The sequence below is a fragment of the Bombus affinis genome, chromosome 16, assembly GCF_024516045.1.
Source record: "Bombus affinis isolate iyBomAffi1 chromosome 16, iyBomAffi1.2, whole genome shotgun sequence".
NCBI lineage: Eukaryota > Metazoa > Arthropoda > Insecta > Hymenoptera > Apidae > Bombus > Bombus affinis.
This window is the reverse complement of record NC_066359.1, coordinates 3,144,675-3,165,151: the sequence shown is the minus strand read 5'-3', so window position 1 is coordinate 3,165,151 and position 20,477 is coordinate 3,144,675. Positions and strand designations below refer to the sequence as shown.

The window sequence follows — 20,477 nt, the reverse complement described above, 5'->3', positions numbered from 1 at the left end:
GTTACATCCTCCCTGTCAAGGTAACCTTTAAATCTAGGAACATCTTACAGTAGCCTCTAACCTATCTATAAGTCACGCACAAAGTTCAGTCACGCTTGTATTTGCTTCGTAGATTTGTTCTGTAGATTGTCATTTTAACCGGCGTTGACATAGAAACGTTTTCACAAGGATTCATAATCGATCGTTGAAAGTTGAAACCTATAGCATTTGAATTTTCCGTCGTTTGGATCTTGCAATCGAACATCCGATTAAGTTATAACGTACAGTGGCTCGTGTAAGTATTCGTACACATTTTATGAACATATTACGTGTGTTATACGAAACATTTTTAAATTTCATTAGCTCGTTGTAATGACACCCAATTGTCATAATAATATTGGAAAAATTTTTAACGATTCTGGAAATGTATACAGAAGTTGCAAGACGATACTAGTATAATATTTTATGGAGATCAGAATAATATTTAAATAGCCAATCATCCATTATACTAATAAATCTCAGTATTCAGTGAGATCATTTTTAAATTACACGCTTAAGATGACTATTCGTACTGTATATTAATTTTTTACTAAATATAAGTTAACAGCAAATATCTTGTAACTTCTATATGTATATATCTTTAGGTTGGATTAGATTGTTGCCAATGTAATCATGGCAATAGAGTCTCATTACAGCGTTAATGAAATTACAAATTGTTTTATAAAATACGCGTGATATTAACATAAAAGATTTCTGTGGCAAATGTGCAGATACTTCTGCTAGCCATTGTAAAGGACATTCTAATGATCAGCAAGCGTCCGACGAACGTGCAATAAATAACTATTATATAAGCCATCGAATAAACAATTAATAGTTTGGTAAAAGAAAGAGAATAAAAGTTCTTTGACTCATTCACTGGGTCTCCTGCAATCGGCGTAATCCTTGAATGTATAACCTTTTGATGAAGTCAGTGAGCATCCTCTGTCTAAATGCCAGAGGAGTAACATCACGACATACTCATTGATATAATGGTGTTGGGTTTATTCTAACATAGAACTACTTGGGAAAGAAAAAGTCCTTTTCTATCAAGGATATCTCGTTTTTATCGAAGCCGTTGCATTTCTCATTATAGCTCTGGGAATAATTGATGGTTTCAGTATGACTTATTTTTGTGGGCGTTTTTTAATTAATGGAAGTGCTTCGAGTTATGTAAGTTTTAGGGATATCTGTAGGAATAAAAATAGCGTGTTTAATTGAGAATGATTTATTGAAAATAAAATCTCTCTTGAAATTATTAATGCATTTGTAGTTTGTATCATTCACAACTCACATTGTGGAGCCATCTACTGAACGCAGATTCAAACTAACGAGAGAGAATGTAGATAATTGCGAGCATTAGTAAACAATAATTATTAAAATTTATTGTATATAATAGAAAATATGACGAATTAGAAGGAAATACTCTTTATTGCAAAAATAAAAATCCTACCTATACTTTGCCTCATAATATTTACAATTTCGTTGTTATATATCAAACAATATTATTTTTGAAATGCTTCGTTAGGAACGGCGGAAGATTTATAGTCCTTCATAAAATTCGAAATTGCTTTTCTTATGTCCCACTTAGCTTCTTCTAAATAAGTCTGACACCAGTCGGTGTTCAACCTGGTCGCGTCTACAAATTTGGCTACTAACTCTTTTTTCTCGCTTACACTAAAGCACGATGGTACGATGTCGTCGTGAAATCTTCCTTCTATATTATTTGGTGGAATTTCTTGTATAGTAGAATCTAATAGGTACTGATCATTTATAATATTGTATTCGTGATCAGGACCAGCTTGAATAATGAACGTTCTGTTGAACCACAGAATTTGCGATGTGGTGCTAATGATCCTCAATAGTCCGCAAACTGAGATTGCTAAGCATTTGCCATCATCATACATTATATCCAATACAAAAGAATTTCTATCGTGATAGGATCGTGGTAATCTCTTTAGACTAACTAGAATATTATCTTGTCCGTAATAAAGATGCTGTTGCCGTTTCTTATTTGAATCCACATTTTTTAATAAATTTCTACTTGCTGTAAATTGAACGAGGTTCCGTTTATGAGCTACAGCTGCTGGAATCGCCAAGCTCATGGAATAAAATGCATTTTTGCAATACAATCCTCTCAGAACTGTTCTATCCCTCTGATCGTACAGAGCGAAAAAGTGGTTGACGAATTTGGTGACTAACCCTTCCCTAGATTCATTTCTAAAGTAATTAGTATAGGTGAATGGTAGGCCAGATGTTCTAATGTAAACTCCATCCAATTGAAACAAATTGGGACAGTATTTCATAGCAGAGTCTATGTACTGTTTAGAACTAGAGTAATTTTCGCAGAGAGGATTTCCATCTAACCATAACTTCAGTATACACAGATTTTTTAAAGGAGTAAGTGCTTCCATAGATATCAAGTTATTGTACCTTAAATCCAGATACTTTATAGAAGTCAAACCAGAAGTTTCTATAGGAATCAGGTTGAACAGTTCGTTTTTCTGAAGATTCAGGTGCTCTACCTTGGCAATTGAAGTCTTTGTTAATTTTAAAACATGACAAAAAGTTCTCTGTTGAGATAACGGACAATATATGGTGTTAGACATTTCAGAGTCTTTATGAAACTCTGACAAGTCTAAAGTTTTTCTATTAGAATTGTACATCTTGGTCAAAGCAGTTAAGATCAATGGCTGAATATTGAATTTCAGATCTTGAATGGATGCAAATCCTAAAGTTACGATCAAGATCAGTGGATCTCCATCTGGATTTTTGATTATTAAGTTAGTCTTGCATAGCTTGTCCAGAGCATGAGCACAATTACGTGCCAAAAAAAAGGTATCTTCTCCACTGGCTTGGTACTTAACAGGGATCAATTCTGCTGGTTCGATAGCACTCAGTATGGCTTTCAATACGCTTTCTCTGCTGTATTGAGTTCCTTTCAGAATTTTAACTTTGTGCCACACATCTGAACGACCCATTAATGTCCTTTCTTGGAACATAGATCCTCCCATACTTATTTTTATAGCAATGGAGGAATCCAGTTGCATTGGCACAATTGGCAAACTTGTTCGTTGCATTTTTTTATTACATATTCATCCACATGTTTTAAGTAAATATTTATCCATATGAAGTTTTTGTAAATTCTTCTAATTTTATACCAAGAAAATTACACGTTCCTGAAAAGGAAAAATTTTTATTCTTTATATCGTTAGGTTAGACTTTTCAATGCAAAACTATATCGTACGCATAATAAAGATCCGAATTACATTACGCTTTTTCAGCGATATCCATGGTAAAAAAGATAAATTTATTTTTGTTTCAAAAATGTTCATTACTAATATTATTAAATATTGTTGATAATTTATATTGTATTATTGTACATTGATAGTAGGTGTTACGTACATCGACATCTGCTGGCTGAAGTAGTAAGAAAGAAGTTGAGAAAGGATCACTTACTGGTTATCGATAAATTCAGCTGTTTAAAATGCCTGCTACTGTTTCAGTCAAATATCGTAACTGTTATTTTCGTACTACATATTAACCTTACAAATTTTCCACACTTTGCAAAACCTTTCTATAAATATTTCTGTATATCGTTGTGAACGTAAGAAACTTCCATAAGTTGCCGTTAAACCTGCCGTTTCTCATAAATTTCCGGTTCATTTAATTTTCGAGCACACTTAGAACTGTGTTCTCTACAGAGTTAACATGATATCGCGAGAACAAAAGGTCCATTGAAATTCGGATAATTGTTTCTGCTCGATGAACATACGTCAAAAATGCCTGACAAATATTCTGAAACCCGACTCTATATAGAATCGAATTATGAAATCGTGGACGTGAAGATGTGCACGACATTGGATCCAGATAGAGATCAGTATCTCGACGTCGAAGTACCTTATGAAATCATTCTGAAAAAAGGTTGAAAAACCAATAACAGGTACCACGAAGCATTTTCACGCGAGGAAAGGGTAACCAGATATGTTAATGGCTGGTCGACGAGCACGTATGCATTACCGGGCAACGTGTAACGTTATCGGGAGAGAATTACCCGCTCTAGAAATGGTGCGTGGTCCGGCTTCTCTTTTAAATGTGTTATTTCACGGCGAAGCTCGTCCAATCACGCACGAATACAACAATGAATAGCGTTGAAATAGAGGTATAGAAGATCGAGAGACCGGTGATTTGACCGAGGGGCAGAGTCAGCGTGTGGTGAGTGTGCATCGAAGCCGCCTTGGGCATCCTCTTCCGCATTTCACGTAGACCGAAAACGAAAAATCCGCCGCGTCCAACGATCTGCTAGTTACACTACCGCTCAAAAGTATCTGGGCGTTAGCTTTTTCTTCTCACAGAATTTCGCTCCAATTACAAAATTACGAATAAATTGTAACTCCGGTGATTTCACTCCTCGTAATTAACACGGATACGGATAATGTTACGAGATGGTTAACACTAACCTTACCAGGTTCGGTCAAATGACAGGTTTGAAAATTGAATTTAAAATTGTACATTCATTATTATGTATGTGTATTATATATGTAAATTTTTATATTATTTTATATTATTTTATTTTATATTATGTGATTAATCAATTTCATCAAATTAATCAATTTTGGTTAATATAAGAATTTACATAAGGTTAAGTGAACAAAAGAAGTAACGATGAATGTACAATTTTAAATTAAATTTTGAAACCGGAATGTCCAATCTTAGAATTCAAAAAGTCGTAGAACAGAGTTGATGAACAATTTCTCCATTTACGAATCTCTTGAAAATAATTCGCGTAGTAGAAAATTACTTAGGTGGAGTAGGAAACGCCTTTAACTTTTCTTAAATGCTAGTTTTAACTTTCTCCATAAACCTTCGTGGCGCTTTTTCCAAATTGAAGTTCACGTAAGAAAATCATACGAATATTTTGACTATATACACCGATAACGAAGTTCCATATTTTTATTATAAATCTTTCTAACATCGAACGTGCCGATTCATAGTAAATTTCTTCCACCGTGTAATTGATAATTAACGATAGAACAAGATTGAATGATATTGACGAGCTAAATTGAAACCTCGAAGAAACATTTTATATGCGACAACAATGCAAGCGGTGATACTTAAATGGTAAATCTATACAATAAATAATGGAATATTCGTAAGCTTTCCAACAGATAATATAAATTTGTAGCCTGTCTTAGTTACTAGAGTAGAGTGCGCTTTTCCATGCATTTATAGGAAATTCGAAAATAAAATGCGCAGATAGCTCATAATATGGAAAAATGCATAAAACATTCAAAGTATAGTACCCTCTACAGCACTTACTAGATAAAACAATCTTCTTCCGAAGTTCCATTTTCGAAATAATATTCATGAAAATATAAATTTGCACGAACACCCGAGTTCGTAAATAATTATAAATTATTTATTGATTCGTACGCTCTGGTAAGATCCGCGTACTTCTCCTACGAAGCGTAGGGATTCTTACGTGTACGTGTACCAGCAACCGGATGAATATTTTTCTCAGTATAGCAGACTCGGACAGCTGCGCTAATGGCCACGGGCCATAGTCGAGATACTCGGAGCTGCGTTAAATTCGCGATTTAAACGATCCACACGGAGAAAAATCTTAATGGAGACGCCTGTGCGTCTGCTTTTCGATAATCAAATCTCTCTTCCTATGCGATTATTTAACCAGGTTGCATCTGGCCGTAGGAAGGAAACACAAGAGAAGTAGGAAGCGGGGTTTTCGCGTTTCAACTACGGGCCACGTTTTCCTCTCTTTTTAGCTGGGACAAGGCTGGTTATCTCGCGGAGATTTCGCAGACCGTACGTTTTCCACGTGGTGTATACACACGGGATCGTAGCCCGTATTATAGCAATTCAATAATAAATTGTAGAACGTTCGGTCGTCGCATTATGCGCCGGTAATCACAGTAATAAGCAGTTCTAAAAGTAACGTAAGTACGTTGTAGGTAGTAACGAGTGAGCCGTAATCTCGGGGATGCCCCTATCTTCGTAGTTCGCAGCCATCGAAGGGAATCATAGGGAGGGAAAAAGAGTGGGAATCGAGAGAGGGAACGAGAAAGGGAAGGATAGGAAGGCAGAAAGACTGTGGGACGACGGAATGACAGAGAAGGAGGCGCGCGCGCGAAGGAGGAGAAGGAAAAGGCGATGCCGTGGAAGAGGCGCAGTGCGCTCGACGAGGAGAGCAGCCCATGGGCGTCATCCATGGTGCGATCTGGAATCGGCATAATTTACAACTCTCGCAGGAAATTGAGCCGCGTCGAGCCGATGCAAAAGTCCGCTGTGAGCAAGAGTCGCGATCATAGGTCCCTACCTTTCCTTCCGGCAGTAGATCACGTCCGATTGATGAATTTCTGCCTGCTGGATAGGAAAGGATCACCGATTCATTCCCGCTCGATCTATATTTTCCGACGTTCTTCGTTAGCAACCCTAATCGAGATCGTTGCTCATCCGGAGATCGGTGAATTCTTGCTGGATGGTTTAGGGGACAAGAGGAAAAAGTAGCTACGAGCAATTTCGGGAATTAACGAGGGACTTTGTTAAGTCGGAACGGCTGGAGTAGATGGAGCTTCGATCGATCCAGGAAGAATCCTCTTTCTCTCTTATCAGATGCTAGTACAGAGAATAAAAAAAGGGCTGAGACGAACCGTCGGCGAATTGAATTAAGTAGATCTTTAAAGTTTGATGCTCTCGTTACTATCACGCGATAAAGAAGAGCGGCGTATATACGCCTATGAAACTGCTCGAAGAAGACCGTGTTGTACGTAGCCGTTAAGCCAACATCTAATTCGATAACTGGCGAAAATAATAACGTAGCGATCTGTTGCGTTCGCGAGGCGCAATCATCCGTTTCGTACCGGGTGTCCACAGAAAAGTATCGGTCGATTCTCGCGCAGCTCGCTCCACGCCATCTTTTTTTTCTATCTTGCCTCCCTTCTTCCTGCGTCGTTCGCGTTCCACTGAAATTATTTGCAATGATAAAGCAGGCGATTAGACGCGATTCTTCGCGTCCATAGGCATCAAAACTCAGAGAAATTACTATAAAATTTATCAATAAAAGCGGAGGGAATTTGAACGTCGGTTCCAAGAAATTAACAAGACTACGCTATTTTCCTGCGACGACAGTTAGAAACACGTTTGATCGAAAATATCGATCGCAGTTGAACGTTAACTTAAATAGAACTTAAATGGCACCGTTGGTTTACCAACGACCATAACGATTGTTCTAGGTTAAATTAATATTCGGTGTGTTTGACTTCATCTTGTATCCTACGTTCTCCACGAAGGAAGCGAGAGGACCAAATCGAATTAAAAATTCCAAGAACAAGTAATGAAACCTGAAATCGTTACCGATGGCCCCATGACAGTACCGATATAGAGCCTTCCCAATTTTCGAGTAGTAATGGAACGAGATCGTTATTGTAGAAGCGGATCACGCGTTACAAAGGAGGTTGGCGTTACAAAGTCGACGAGTAGATTCGTAGCTGTAGACTGGCGACGTCGGTTCCAGGGAATCAGATAATTTTCGGCCCTTAAAGACCAGAGCAGCGCACGGTAGCGATTTATAACGAGTCAGAAGAGACTGCTACCTCGGTAGCAGATGACATTTATTAAAAGTTTCGGTCCGAGCCGGGACGAGCATCGATCTTCCTCCGCTTCTTCCCCTTGGAAACTCGTGTTGTTCATGGCCGGCCCCGCGCGTCGGCTTGTTGCGCCCGTCCACCAGGGAATACCGAACAGTTTAATAAGCAAGTGGTAGCCGCGATACAAGATACACCGAGTACCATCCATCACGATGCACTCGCCAGTCGTCATTATGCTCCACGAATATTTCGAACCGGCAGATCCTCCGCCCTTGAACCTACTCTTCCCTTCTTTCCTTCATCTTCGATCTTACTCCTTAGAACGTATTCTTTATGTTACGCGTTACGCGTTAGAATTCTGCGAGTCACGACGGACAGAGTTGATACGCGAATTTATCAATTCTTGCTTTCTGCTGTTCGAGGTGTATAACGATCGAAGTGGCTTCACACGCCTTCCTTCTGAGCCAATCTTCCCTCGCGGAATCATAGAGACAGAGCACGCAAATTTCTCTATAGCGTCGCGTGTCAGGGAAAATAAACGAGACGTATCGAGATCGAATTGACGAGTCGGTTGTTTCCGAATGACGCGGTTAAACATTCGATTCTAAGGGTATGATCCACCTTAGATTAAACTTGGAAACTTGTCTAGGTGTATGCACCGTGTGCTTTGACATTAATTTTACCAGGCCCGGTCAAACGACTGGTTTCGAAATTCAATTTAAAATTGTACATTCGTTGCTATTTCCTTTGCTCATCCAACTTTATGTAAATTCTTACATCAACGGGAATTGAGAAATTGATTAATCGAATAATATATGAATTTGTATATATAATATTCATATATAATAATGGGAGTATAATTCTAAATTCAATTTTGAAATCGCTCATTTTTATTAATTTGTGTTATTAATAAAAATTGAGAAATTGATTAATCGAATAATATATGAGTTTGTATATATAATATTCATATATAATAATGGGTGTACAATTCTAAATTCAATTGTGAAATCGATCATTTTTATTAATTCGTGTTATTAATAAAAATTGAGAAATTGATTAATCGAATAATATATGAATTTGTATATATAATATTCATATATAATAATGGGTGTACAATTCTAAATTCAATTTTGAAATCGACCATTTTTTTTAATTCGTTATTAATAAAAATTGAGAAATTGATTAATCGAATAATATATGAATTTGTATATATAATATTCATATATAATAATGGGTGTAGAATTCTAAATTCAATTTTGAAACTGCTCATTGTTATTAGTTCATTTTATTCACAAACATTGAGGAAATGATTAATCGCATGGTATAAGAATCTACATAAAGTTGGACTAACAAAAGAAATGACGATGAATGTACAATTTTAAAATCAATTCTGAAACTGCTGATTTTTATTAGTTTGTGTATTTAACAAAAATTGAGAAATTGATTAATCAAATACTATAAGAATCTACATAAAGTTAAACAAACAAAAGAAATGACGATGAATGTACAATGTTAAATTGAATCCTGAAACTGATTAATCGAATACTATAAGAATTTACATAAAGTTAGACAAACAAAAGAAATGACGATGAATGTACAATTTTAAAATCAATTCTGAAACTGCTGATTTTTATTAGTTCGTGTATTTAACAAAAATTTAGAAATTGATTAATCAAATACTATAAGAATCTATATAAAGTTAAACAAACAAAAGAAATGACGATGAATGTACAATGTTAAATTGAATCCTGAAACTGATTAATCAAATACTATAAGAATTTGCATAAAGTTGAACGAACAAAAGAAATAACAGTGAATGTACAATATTAAATTAAATAAAATATTGACAGCGGTCATTTGATCGAGCCAAGTAAAGTCAGCGTTAAACGTGATGATATATTTCCACGTATATATACGTGTGTATACGCGTAGAGATTATCCTGAGAACTATTGTAGTGGTTAATTGTTCGAACAGTCCTTTCTGATTTAGTTTTCAGGCTCAAATGTATACACTGCCGCTCGAAAGTATCCGGTCGCTTGTTTATTTTCCACGAGACACTCTTCAGTGTGGAAAGCTACAGTCAAAGCTGCAATGATTTTGTTGTTTTCATCGTCTCGTCGCAGTTACGTATAACGGAACGTTATTATCAGCCGATTAAATTGATTCTGAAAGGTCGATAAGTAATAATAAGACTGGCGCGCGTAATTGTCACCTTTCTTCTGTTGCTTGACGAGCTCTTTATCCGCAGATTCTCTGATCTTCGAATTGTAAGATACATAGATATCAACAAAGGTGTTCTAAACTGATAGAAAAGCTTCCAACGTTAATTAACATAACGACGAAATTCATGCGACACGGCTAGTAATATTTAAATAGCAAATATGTACATATATAGTATCGGTTTATATCTGTATTCCCTGTACACCCTGTATAGCCAATGCAAAAAAATATTATTGCAACGTTTCCTAACATAACTCAGATTTACATTCTGTTAATTTCATAAAAATACAGCGAGTGTCTAATTATAACTCGGCACTGATTTCTTCAATCTGATCAAATTCGCACATTGTTACGATATCACTAGACTACATTTTCATGCAAGCTTATATTAGGTCGTCCGAAAAGTTTCTTTCGTTTATAAGGAGATAATGGATGCACTTTTATATTATTTTATCGAATTACGTATGAATCATGTTGTTCTATCAAAATAAGGATCACAACGTTCGGCAGATCAGCTTTCATGTTTATATAAAGATGCGTTGTTGTAAAAGACTTGTCTGTAAAAGAAGCTAATATTTTCGGGAATATGATCGAAAACGTGGAACCTACAAACCATACCAAATCTATACTTTCCGGATACTTTATACATTTCTACGTATCACTCACATTTTGTGCGATTCTGTACTTTCAAGTTCCCTATGAACGCGTCAATATCCGCGGTCCAGTTACGACTACAAATCTCTCGACGTGTCCACGTATTTATCAACAGCGGTGTATACATATTTGGTAAGATCAGGTGCGTAATCCTCGGCCTGCGTGATTCAGCAACGAGTTCGCAACAGTCTGAAATTACTTTGGAGAGGTCACCGCGTCGACCAACTCATTTTCCAAAGTGTCCATCGCATCGTATCGACCGTTTTGCGAATCATGGTTATGGCCGATGTGTAATCAGATAGTAGCGGAATGGACGGTGTCTCTAGGATTATTCAAGAAAACTGTTAAAAGGATCAGAATGTCGTGGGGTGCTTGGACGAGGACGGGGGAGGGTAGAAAGGGGGTGGTAGTCGCGCGCGAAACCTCCATTAAGCCCGGCGATAATAAAAGCTCAGGTCGCGGATCGACCCGTCATCCTGGTGGCCGGGTCGCGTGCAAAAAATACGTTAATTCCGCGGAACTTGCATGACCGTGCAAATAAATAAAACGGCGGGCACACATCGCCACCGGGCGTCGCGTACACCGTCGTCGTTCCGTGGCAGCGTATTTTATATTTTATCCGGTTCGAATGATTGATTGCGCTCTCCGCTGGCTAGCACGCCGCTCCGCGATACCATCTCGCGGAATGTCCCGGCTGTACTTGTCGTTTCACGCATTGTTTATTATTGTCCGATGCTTTTATCGTGATCGCCGCTCGAACCGACCGCAGCGACAATTCCAGCGGAAAAAGAAGCGCGTTCGAACGAGAAGCTGCGATACCTCCACCCTTTCCCTTCTTTTTAGCTACGTGTTTCGCCCTCGTGACAGTGTAATTAGTCTGCTACAGACAGGCTACCAACTTTCCTAGCCTCTTTCGTTTATCTTGTATTTTAAGAACGTTAAAAACACCGTGCTGTATCGATACACCTACGTATTACGAAGCAGCAATACGACATATCTTCGAAAGCACAATAGAAAAGAAGATAGCAAAATGTACGTAGCCGTAAAGATCTCCTCTCTGGTACAGTAAAATGGACGCGTTTAATTCGCAATTCGAAGATATATTTCATACGAATTTCATTATAGTAATATAACTTATCGCGATGTAACATTCATTTGGTTTGTTTCGTTTCGTTTGTCTGTTTTAATTACTATCAATAAAAATTAGTCGATTGTAACAATTATTGTGTTCTTACCCCGTAAGGACACCGTTGGAACCAATTACTTATGCCCCTTGTAAGCTCCTTGCCCCAACTCTGAAAACTGTTGCTTAGGTTTAGTCCATTTAACCTGTTGACCGGATCATCCACGAAACGAAGACTAAAAACAAATCAATCGCAACTACGTGGAATTGAAATGTTGCAGGTGTAGATACTACGAGGTTTGCTTTTCAGCAGAAACCATGCGTTAGAATATAGAGAATTTAAATACAGCAATTATACGCGGAAAAGGAAGAACTCGACTCGGGCCTGGCCTCTTAACAGATTGAAACTTCCAATGGTCACGCGTTCTTCTTTCGCGTTTTAATTTAAAGTAATCGGTTGTTGAGACACGAGTCGTTTCAGCATCAAATCGAGCCGTTTTTTCACACGTGAAAGCAAAACCTCGTCTCCATTCAGGCAACATGGAGCAACTTGTTCTTGTACTGTTAAGTTAAAATCCACCTTCCGAAAGTTGATGTTTGTTGGGAATGTTTTGTGGAGCAGCAAGAGGCAAGGAAAAAATTCGGTCGACGTTGCTTCGGCGGAGACGAGGCTTAACGATGTCGCATGGTTTTCGTGAGCAACGAAACTCGTCGATCAAACGTATGCAAGAGATCGAAATGGACTTGCATTAGACATTGACATGGCGGAGGCAGGGCGGGAAAGGAAGGGCAAGGTTGTCGTTTTTGGCACGAACCGGAGTAAAGAGGCAACGATGGTATATACGCGAGAGGAGGATAGTAATTACAGAAGCGGGACTGAAAACGCGGGGTTCCATCAGACCCTGCGAGGCACGATCCTCGATAAGTATAGTTGTTTCAGGATCGCGTCGATGCCTCCCTCTCTCTACTCCCGCTATCTCATTTTATTGGTACAGGTTACGTGAAAAATTTATTGGCTGCGCGCCGCAGCCGATCGTTCAAGTATACCTACAAAGATAGAAGAGAAACCACGACTTTCGTGCCCGTGGATCGTGTAATTTTAGGAGTTATCCGCGACCATTAGAGAGGCCTTCGATCGTTTCGCTAGGAATTTCTTTCCGTAAGCTCTCTTCGTTTCCTTTTTTTCAACTCCCCCGCTAAGCTTTTTGCAAAGGAGCCAGCCACCTTTGTTATTTCCATCGAGAAATATAATATTTGTTTAATCGGCGCCGAGTACGAGTTTTTCTTTGCACGAGGGATTTCTTCTTCCCTGCAGCCACGTCTATAATAGTCGTCGTTCGTCGTGTTATTCCTCTTCTGCGGTGAATGCACCCGATCACCATGGCACACGGCTACCCCCTCATTATCTTCGATACAGTTTTGCCTCATTTTTTCCCTGCCCCCTCTTTTTCTGTTATTTCATCTTTAGCCCTTCCTCTGCAGTGCTGCAGTTTCCTTCAGCCAAAACAGAGATGTTCTTCGTATTTGTTGAAAAAGAAAGAAAAGAAACAGTTGGGAATTGAAAGATGGTAAAATGCTTTACGATGTTCCAGCGAGGCTGCGGCAATTAACCGATATAAATTCATCGATACCGATGGAGAATAAAACGGGAAAAGTATCTGGCGAGAGACGGTCGCCTTCAATTTCTCGATACGTTGCCTCGCCAAATTATTTTCCTTTCGTATCTTCGCGGTTATGCGTGGTACGCGAGCGTGAGCAGATCGCCTCGGTCGATCGTCACGCTCGATTTCCCTGGCATTGCGCGCACAGCGATATAATGTAGCCAATTAATGCCCGCGGGACAATCGCCCCGAGTTTCTTACGAACTGTCCCGCAAATTGCCGCGATAAACAGCCGCTGGCAATATTGAGACGGAAGTGGTCTATGTTACCGATATGTCTAACTTATTCCCAAACCACTTCCTTTTTGTATCGACGATCGAACAGTTACAGAACTATTAGATTCTTTCTTTTCAGACTGTCGACGTTTGTACATTTATAGGAAATTTCGAGGCGGAAGATGGCACGGAATATGAAAGAATATACGTGAAATAACCGAAGCATAGTGCTTTCTGTAGAACATTATAGTAGTAGTATTGTGGTATTAGTATCATAATAACCTGTATGCTAATATTTAGTATATTTATTGCTATAATTACTAAATTCGTAAATTAAGTAATAATGAAAAGATAGTATGAAATTTAGCAAATTTATGGTAGTTACAAAATAAAGTATATAAATAAGATAATATATTGTAATATATATGTATTATAGTATTATAATATAAAGTATTATAATTTTGTATATTGTAATAAAATATAAATAATGTAATTATAATATTAGTATTATAATAACAAGGTATTATAATACTCGGTAAGTAGAACAATTTTCTACCGAGATTTAATTTTCTAATTACGGTAGAATCTCGATTATCAAAGGCGATGCCGATCGGACCTGCCTCGGATAATCGGAAACTCAGATAACACGGAAAAGTCTATTGGTGTTTGTATATTTATTATCCATATAATGTTCTACGTGTATTTAAGTTTAATTAATTATGAAATCGACCGCAAGTTTAATTCACTGCTTTCACGATACCTGACTATTTATAATCTCTTACTCTTCGTGTCAACATTTCGAAAAAGGCGAGGTTATGGTAAACTTCAAAGTATCTCGGATAAAACGGAATTTCGGTTAAACGGAGTTCGGATAACCTAGACACCACTGTATACTATAATAATACTATAATACTATAATAATATTATAATTTATATAGTAATATTATTATATTTTATTCCATCTTGCAGTAAGACGTTTCGTTTCGTAAAATGGCTTTAAAAGAGACAAGGAAGAAGAATAAATTACAAGAGGATACAGGACTGACAAAAGTGTAGAATACGAGCCTAAATTTAGGGCTGCGTTGGTTAGGTATTTTACTTTATAAGACGATATAATTACTTGTTGCATTAGATTGCCTTCGAATGAAATACATTTTTGAAACCAATTATGTACGTTCCACGAAGCGTTAGGTGAATTAGTAGACAAGGAATCGGTAGAAAAGAATTTATCTTTCACTAGCATCTCCCTGTGGCGCGGACCAAAGACATTATCGACGAATAATGTGCCGGTTCATGGCCGCGGCGTAGAAGTATTGATGTCCTGGCAAACGCTTCGGCCACTTCCTAGCGGGTGTGCTACCCTGGCTCGAAACCTGCCAGGAATCAATGACAAATCCACCAACCTTCTTGCCTCCCCGCTTTTTAATTGTCCGAATCGATGGACCGCCTGTGCACCCTGAAACCATGCAATAATCGCAGCTAAATATCATTACGCGCCGTAGTGTTACGGAATCGACCATTCGAATTAATGAATTTTCCAATCTTGTCGTTTGTTCCAGGCGAAGCGACGGTAGAGTAAACGACACGGAGGAGTCGGAATCTGGAATGGAGCAGATTTACTGGTAAGTCTCGTTTATTAAAAATTGACGCTGCATAGGAACGCGCCGTAGGAACGGGTTACCGCGTCACACGATAGATGGCAGCAGTAGTCTCTGTCTGAACTTCTCTAGAACCTGGTATTACGAATTATGTAAATACCTAGATCCGATCCAGTACTATTTACCAGATTGATAATACTAGACCGATGGTTCCGAGTAGAAATTGGCGGTCGCTCTCTTTTTAACGAACGTTAAACGACAATTTCGAAGTTGGTTTAACAAATTTTACGCTGGAAAGAAATCAGGATGGAAATCTCGGACGAATCGTTCCATCTACGAAATTCGAAAGACCTCGGAGTAGAAAGTTGCCAGTGTTCCGGAAGGCACGTTTTACCCTAGAGACTTCCCCTCTGGAGGAACGAGTCTCGGTATGCTCGTAACTCGTCCCTCGGAACGGTTCTCTCGCAGAGTTTGCGTGTAAGTTTTTTCGACGGCTCGGATCCGTGGTTATTCGCGCATAACTCGAGGCAGATTCTAGTTGAGCCGCAGATTTATTAGCGATAGAGCAGTTCGATAGGCGGCCGTGCATCACCACGCCCAACCACGCGGCCTGCACATGCATCGAAACACTCGACTCGACTTCGCTCGACTCCACTCGACTCGTCTGTCGAGCACAACGTGGAACGAGTGCGCCCCACGTCGCGTTTCTCTTATCCGCGTAGCTCCTGCAATTTCCTGCAAACCCTGTCTTTTTTTTCGCTCCATCGTTTCTCCGTTTAATCGTTGCACGGCGGAAAGATGCTGGTTAGAAGATTCTCTGGAAAAAACGTGGAAGCCAGTTGGAAAGTCTCACCGTGGAATATTATCGGTGGAGCGATTGAATCGTCAGAAACGACGAGCCCGGGAACTCGAGCATCGTCCACCGAGCACCGAAGCGATAATTACAAGGAAATCGAGTGCGAACGAGCGGTGTTTATCGGCTGCGATCGGGCAAGCCACCGGCGGGCCAGCGCCGAACAGATAAAGAGCCAGAGAGAAGAGAATCTGTGTCAGAGGTTGCTTATGCCTCGGATTTATGGGTTTGATTACCGGCGCGGCATACGTGCCGCGATTTTGTATGGGTAAATCGTGATCCTCCACGCCTCTTCTGTGGCTCCCTCCACCCCGACCCAGCGAAACCTCGATCGCGTATAAAGTTATCGCATTCTCGGCCCCGTAAGTGTCCATTGTCTACTTTTCAGGCCCGCATTATGCCCGTTCTGCTTCTTCCCCTCTTCGGCTAACCTCTCTCCCAGCGACTTCACCGCCGGTGTAATTTCACTTTTACAGCCGCGTCGGATTCACCGGCGATAATCTCGATACGCCTTTACTCATCCTTCGGGTCCTCTGTTTGACCAGACGAATCTTTCGTATTTCACCAGCGAAATTGTTATCCTCGTTGGCAACGATTGCTTGGCGCTCGATGGCATTTGAATATCAGGAAGATGGAACTGTTCGTGCTCCTTATATCTGAACTGGTGTAACCTAAGTGATTCGCGTGACGTGGCTCTCTGTAATTTGGAACGTACGCTGCATAGATATAGGGGCACCTACGCGTTACGTTGATCGACAAAGCCTTAACTTTGGCTTCGATAAGTACGCTCGTTCGTCGATTGACGCGGAGTATCCGTTTCACGTAGATTCGTTTCACGCGAACGGAAATCGCGTAAATAGAGCCTGTCGGTAAGATAGGAAAGATGCGTACACGTTCGATGACTGGCGCGACGCAATGTACTTTTATCATTATAACGTGCAGCACTGACGCGTTTCAATATCGTGGAATAATAAATTACTGTGTGCACTCGTCACTTTTGAAACTTCTAGGAGAATTATTCTCTGGCCGTGTAAATTATAGTCGCGCGTAACATTTACCGCGTAAGTTGTGTTGTAATTTGTCGCGTAAAAAAGGTGCCGCGTAAATTGTGACAAGGAAGGAGAAGTTTATCTTATATTTAAATAAGGTTTCGATAAACCTAAGCAGCAATTTGTTGTGCCTCCCCTTGATATTACGATAGCTGTTAAGTTTCCTATCTTGTATAATTTAGCACTTTCCCTGTAAATGCATAAATATCCGCAACTTAATTATAAGGCGCGTACGATGCGAATATAATAACAGATTTACCTTAAAACGATTAAGAAGCAGGGACAGCGAAAAGCGTTCAATCTTCACTAGATGCGTACAAGCTCTAATATTTATAGATATTTCCCGTCTTGTACGTGGCTCTGCGTTACTTTCGCGTTTCGTAAGATGACTATAATCTGCTCGAACCCTCCAACTCTCAGCCATCGAATCCAACAAATACGAACTAGATTCGTTCGATTCGTGAGAGCCGTGTTCTCTCTTAAGCTTCGTTCACACCGAGCGATAAAACAATCGAACAGTTGAAATTCAGTCGTGCAAGCACAGCGTCAACCAAGTGGAATCGATTCGTCGTCCGACTAGGAACAGCCCGTTCTTTTATCGTTGGTCCTGATCCTTTCAACACGCGGCCTGATCGTTGCAAGCGCAGTTGGCCGATGTGAACGTGACTTTAGCCGGAACAGTCGGCGCCTTCGGTAACCGTGGACAACTCAGACATTTGGCTCTCGTTATGGAATTTAAAAACGACGATGCAGTTTAGTCTTCTCTTTCGTTCGGCTGGAAATACTCGAGCAGAGGCGATAGCTTGTAACTCGTAAGCAGCTCTCGTCTGGCGATGCCGAAGACAGAGAGATGGTGGCACGAAACGGTCGAAAAACGCCGTTACGCCGGCGCATCAATCTTGCACCGGCTCTCCCGAAGCGTGGCCAAAGTCCTTCGAGAAGGAGGACGCTGTCGGGGAGAGACGTCGCTCGGCGAGAAGATGAGAAACGTCGCGGGAGGTCCCGCGCTCCGGGATTGATGGACATCCTCACCTACACGGCTGATTATTTGCCGCCACACGCAGGTTCCGGCCGGGCCCTGGCCTACCTCCGTAACCGCTCTTACGCGTGTTGCCACGGATTCCCGCCCGTAATCACCGGTCGTTAGCGCCTCATTCACCGCTGATCTCGACGCACGTCACCGATTTCCATTCCCTTCCTTCGTCTTGGATCGTTTTAGACCACGCACAGGCGCACCGAGTTTCCTCGGCCCAGCTTTCGGTACGAGGACTCTTGCGTCATGCCGGACGATCCTGCAGGACTCGACCTTGGGGCAACCTTCGAACAAGTCGAGTTTTCAAGTCCAACAACAAGTTCAATTTTCATCTGCGCGATCAGTTGGACCGGTCAGCGGTATTGATCGTTCGTCGTTGGTGATCCTTGCGTTTTTAATCGACAAGTAAACGGAGAGATAACGGGCTGGAAGCGGCGTAACCGCATTAAAAGGCTGGCTCGTCTCAACACCTCATCTCTCATCGCGGTGCGTTGATGATGTTCGAAACTGGTCGGCTCATTAGTATGTGAAGCCTGGCTGCCACCTACCGGGCGGGGCAGCGGGTCATTGAAACAATGGTGTTGTGACTAGACATCATCAGGCCCTCTCAGAGTGTCCCGGTCTGATCGATTCCGGCGATGATCGATCGATTCACCGTTTCTTCATTTGTCCAGGAATCTTGGAAGCTGTGGCCACGTGCGTGCACGTTCTTTGTTGTCGAGCTAGATGCCTCTGGCTCCGCGTGCAATTTCCGTTTTACTCGATCGTACGTATACTTTGGAAAATGAACGACGTAATTACTGGAAAGTTTGCGTGCGTGTAATCTCGATGTAAATTAGCCGGGTAATTTATTCGAGGGAAATCAATGAAGGGCCTCCGCGTCGGTATAAATCAGACGCAGCTTCTTCTTTCTTTCTTTTCTTTCTTCTTCTCTTTTCCCTTTTTTCTCTCTTTCTTTTCGACTCTAGCAGGAAGCATCGCTTATTCGATCAAATCGATCGATCGCTAATAGACCTCTGCCGCGGCAACATCATTAATTATGGCGTAATACTCGCCGAGAGGATGCGTCGATCAGCCTCGAGAACCACTCTTCTCCTCTCACCGTCGATGAGAGCAGGTAAGCGTTCTTCTAAACTCTGGGACCAGACGCTGGGGACCTGCACAGCCCTCATCCTCCTCCCTCGAAAAAGGGTACAGAGTGCCAGTCATATATTAGAGAACTGTTGGGGACACCTAACAAGCTGGCAGGACACGTTTCCCAGAATCGGGGCTACCCGCCACCCTCTACGCCTCTCCTACCCTCGATTTTCTCCTTTTGTCCCGATATTCCACCGCGTATTTCACATCCAACTAGCCGGCAGGCGCGGATAGATATTGTTTCGCGCCGTACGCTTGTTCCCAGCCCCCTCGAAACCTCCTTCCACGCGTCGTCCACGTTTTCTTAACGATCCAAATCGTTTCGCCTCTTCTTTTCTTTTTTCGCCTATTGCTTTCGTCGCAATTTTAGGTCGACGACGTTTCGCCCTTTCGTCTTCTCTCTTCCTCCGCTTCTCTTTCACCGGGACGAACGAGCTGAATGGCTCTCCGGTCGCTATGATCGGCAGATGGCTAAAAGTTTAATTACCCAGGTTGAAGAGGTTTTCGCAACGGGATATTAAGGCGAGCGCGCAACTATCGGCCGACAGGCTTATCGCTAATTATTAATCCAGTAGTTCCCTTTTATATGCGTCGTAAGCGGCGCAACCTGTTCGCCGCGGAATTATTATTAACAAGAGCGTACACTCGAGCCACTGAACGATTAATAGAAACGCCACCTTGCCATTATGCTACCTGCCTGGGCAAAAAACTGGCCACGACCAGCAACTCGTCTTTTCCGTTTGCTCCTCTTTCTTTTTGGTAAAGAGAAGGTCCGAGGTAAGATACACGGCCTCACGAAAGTACTCGGACGCTTGTACGTCTCTTTTGTATTATGCAGCTTGTACACACACGCGTCCTTATATTTATTTCATATCCTGGTCGTATCGATAGAATTTGGAAGGAATCCAAAGATGTACCAACTATAGTATATTTCACAGAGGCCAGAAAGATATTTAAACAACGAACTGCCCATTACACGCGTTGAAATAATTACTTTTTTCTTCATTTGGTAGACCTTTTACAATCAATTCTCATTTAGAATTATAAGTAAATTATTTTGCCATGGTACTATAACTTGGATTATAAGAGTTTATAGTACGTTTGATTCCAGTTGAATCTAATGCTTAAATCTAAAGGGTCTGCGGATCTGATTCGTCGTGTCAAGTAATTGAGTAACTAATGGGTTTTGGTGGTCGTTAACTCTTATATTATATCTGTTACTGAATTTCGATATTTTTTCTTTGACTGTGGGTATCCTAAGGTCGCGATGTATTGTTTCGTTGGTGACATACCAAGATACATCTTTAAGGATCT

The 20,477-nt window shown here is 40.6% G+C and overlaps 1 protein-coding gene across 2 annotated transcripts; it reads right to left on the bottom strand.

Moving 5' to 3' along the window:
- Positions 1-1,227: 1,227 nt before the first annotated feature.
- Positions 1,228-3,453, bottom strand: LOC126925382 (nuclear RNA export factor 1-like). 2 transcript variants are annotated; one of them, XM_050740859.1, is made up of 2 exons: positions 3,285-3,453; positions 1,228-3,194 (listed from the first exon to the last, which is right to left on the bottom strand). In XM_050740859.1, the coding sequence occupies exon 2, from the start codon at positions 3,093-3,095 to the stop codon at positions 1,521-1,523; it is 1,575 nt and encodes a 524-aa protein (XP_050596816.1). In that variant the 5' UTR covers positions 3,096-3,194; positions 3,285-3,453; the 3' UTR covers positions 1,228-1,520. The 2 variants fall into 2 exon arrangements, with proteins under 2 accessions (XP_050596816.1, XP_050596817.1); XM_050740860.1 differs by having other exon boundaries at positions 3,263-3,444.
- Between the last annotated feature and the right edge of the window lie 17,024 nt (positions 3,454-20,477).

What these genes read in the sequence shown, in the direction of transcription:
- LOC126925382 (XM_050740859.1), bottom strand. Translation starts at nt 3,095, where the DNA reads ATGCAACGAACAAGTTTGCCAATTGTGCCAATGCAACTGGATTCCTCC.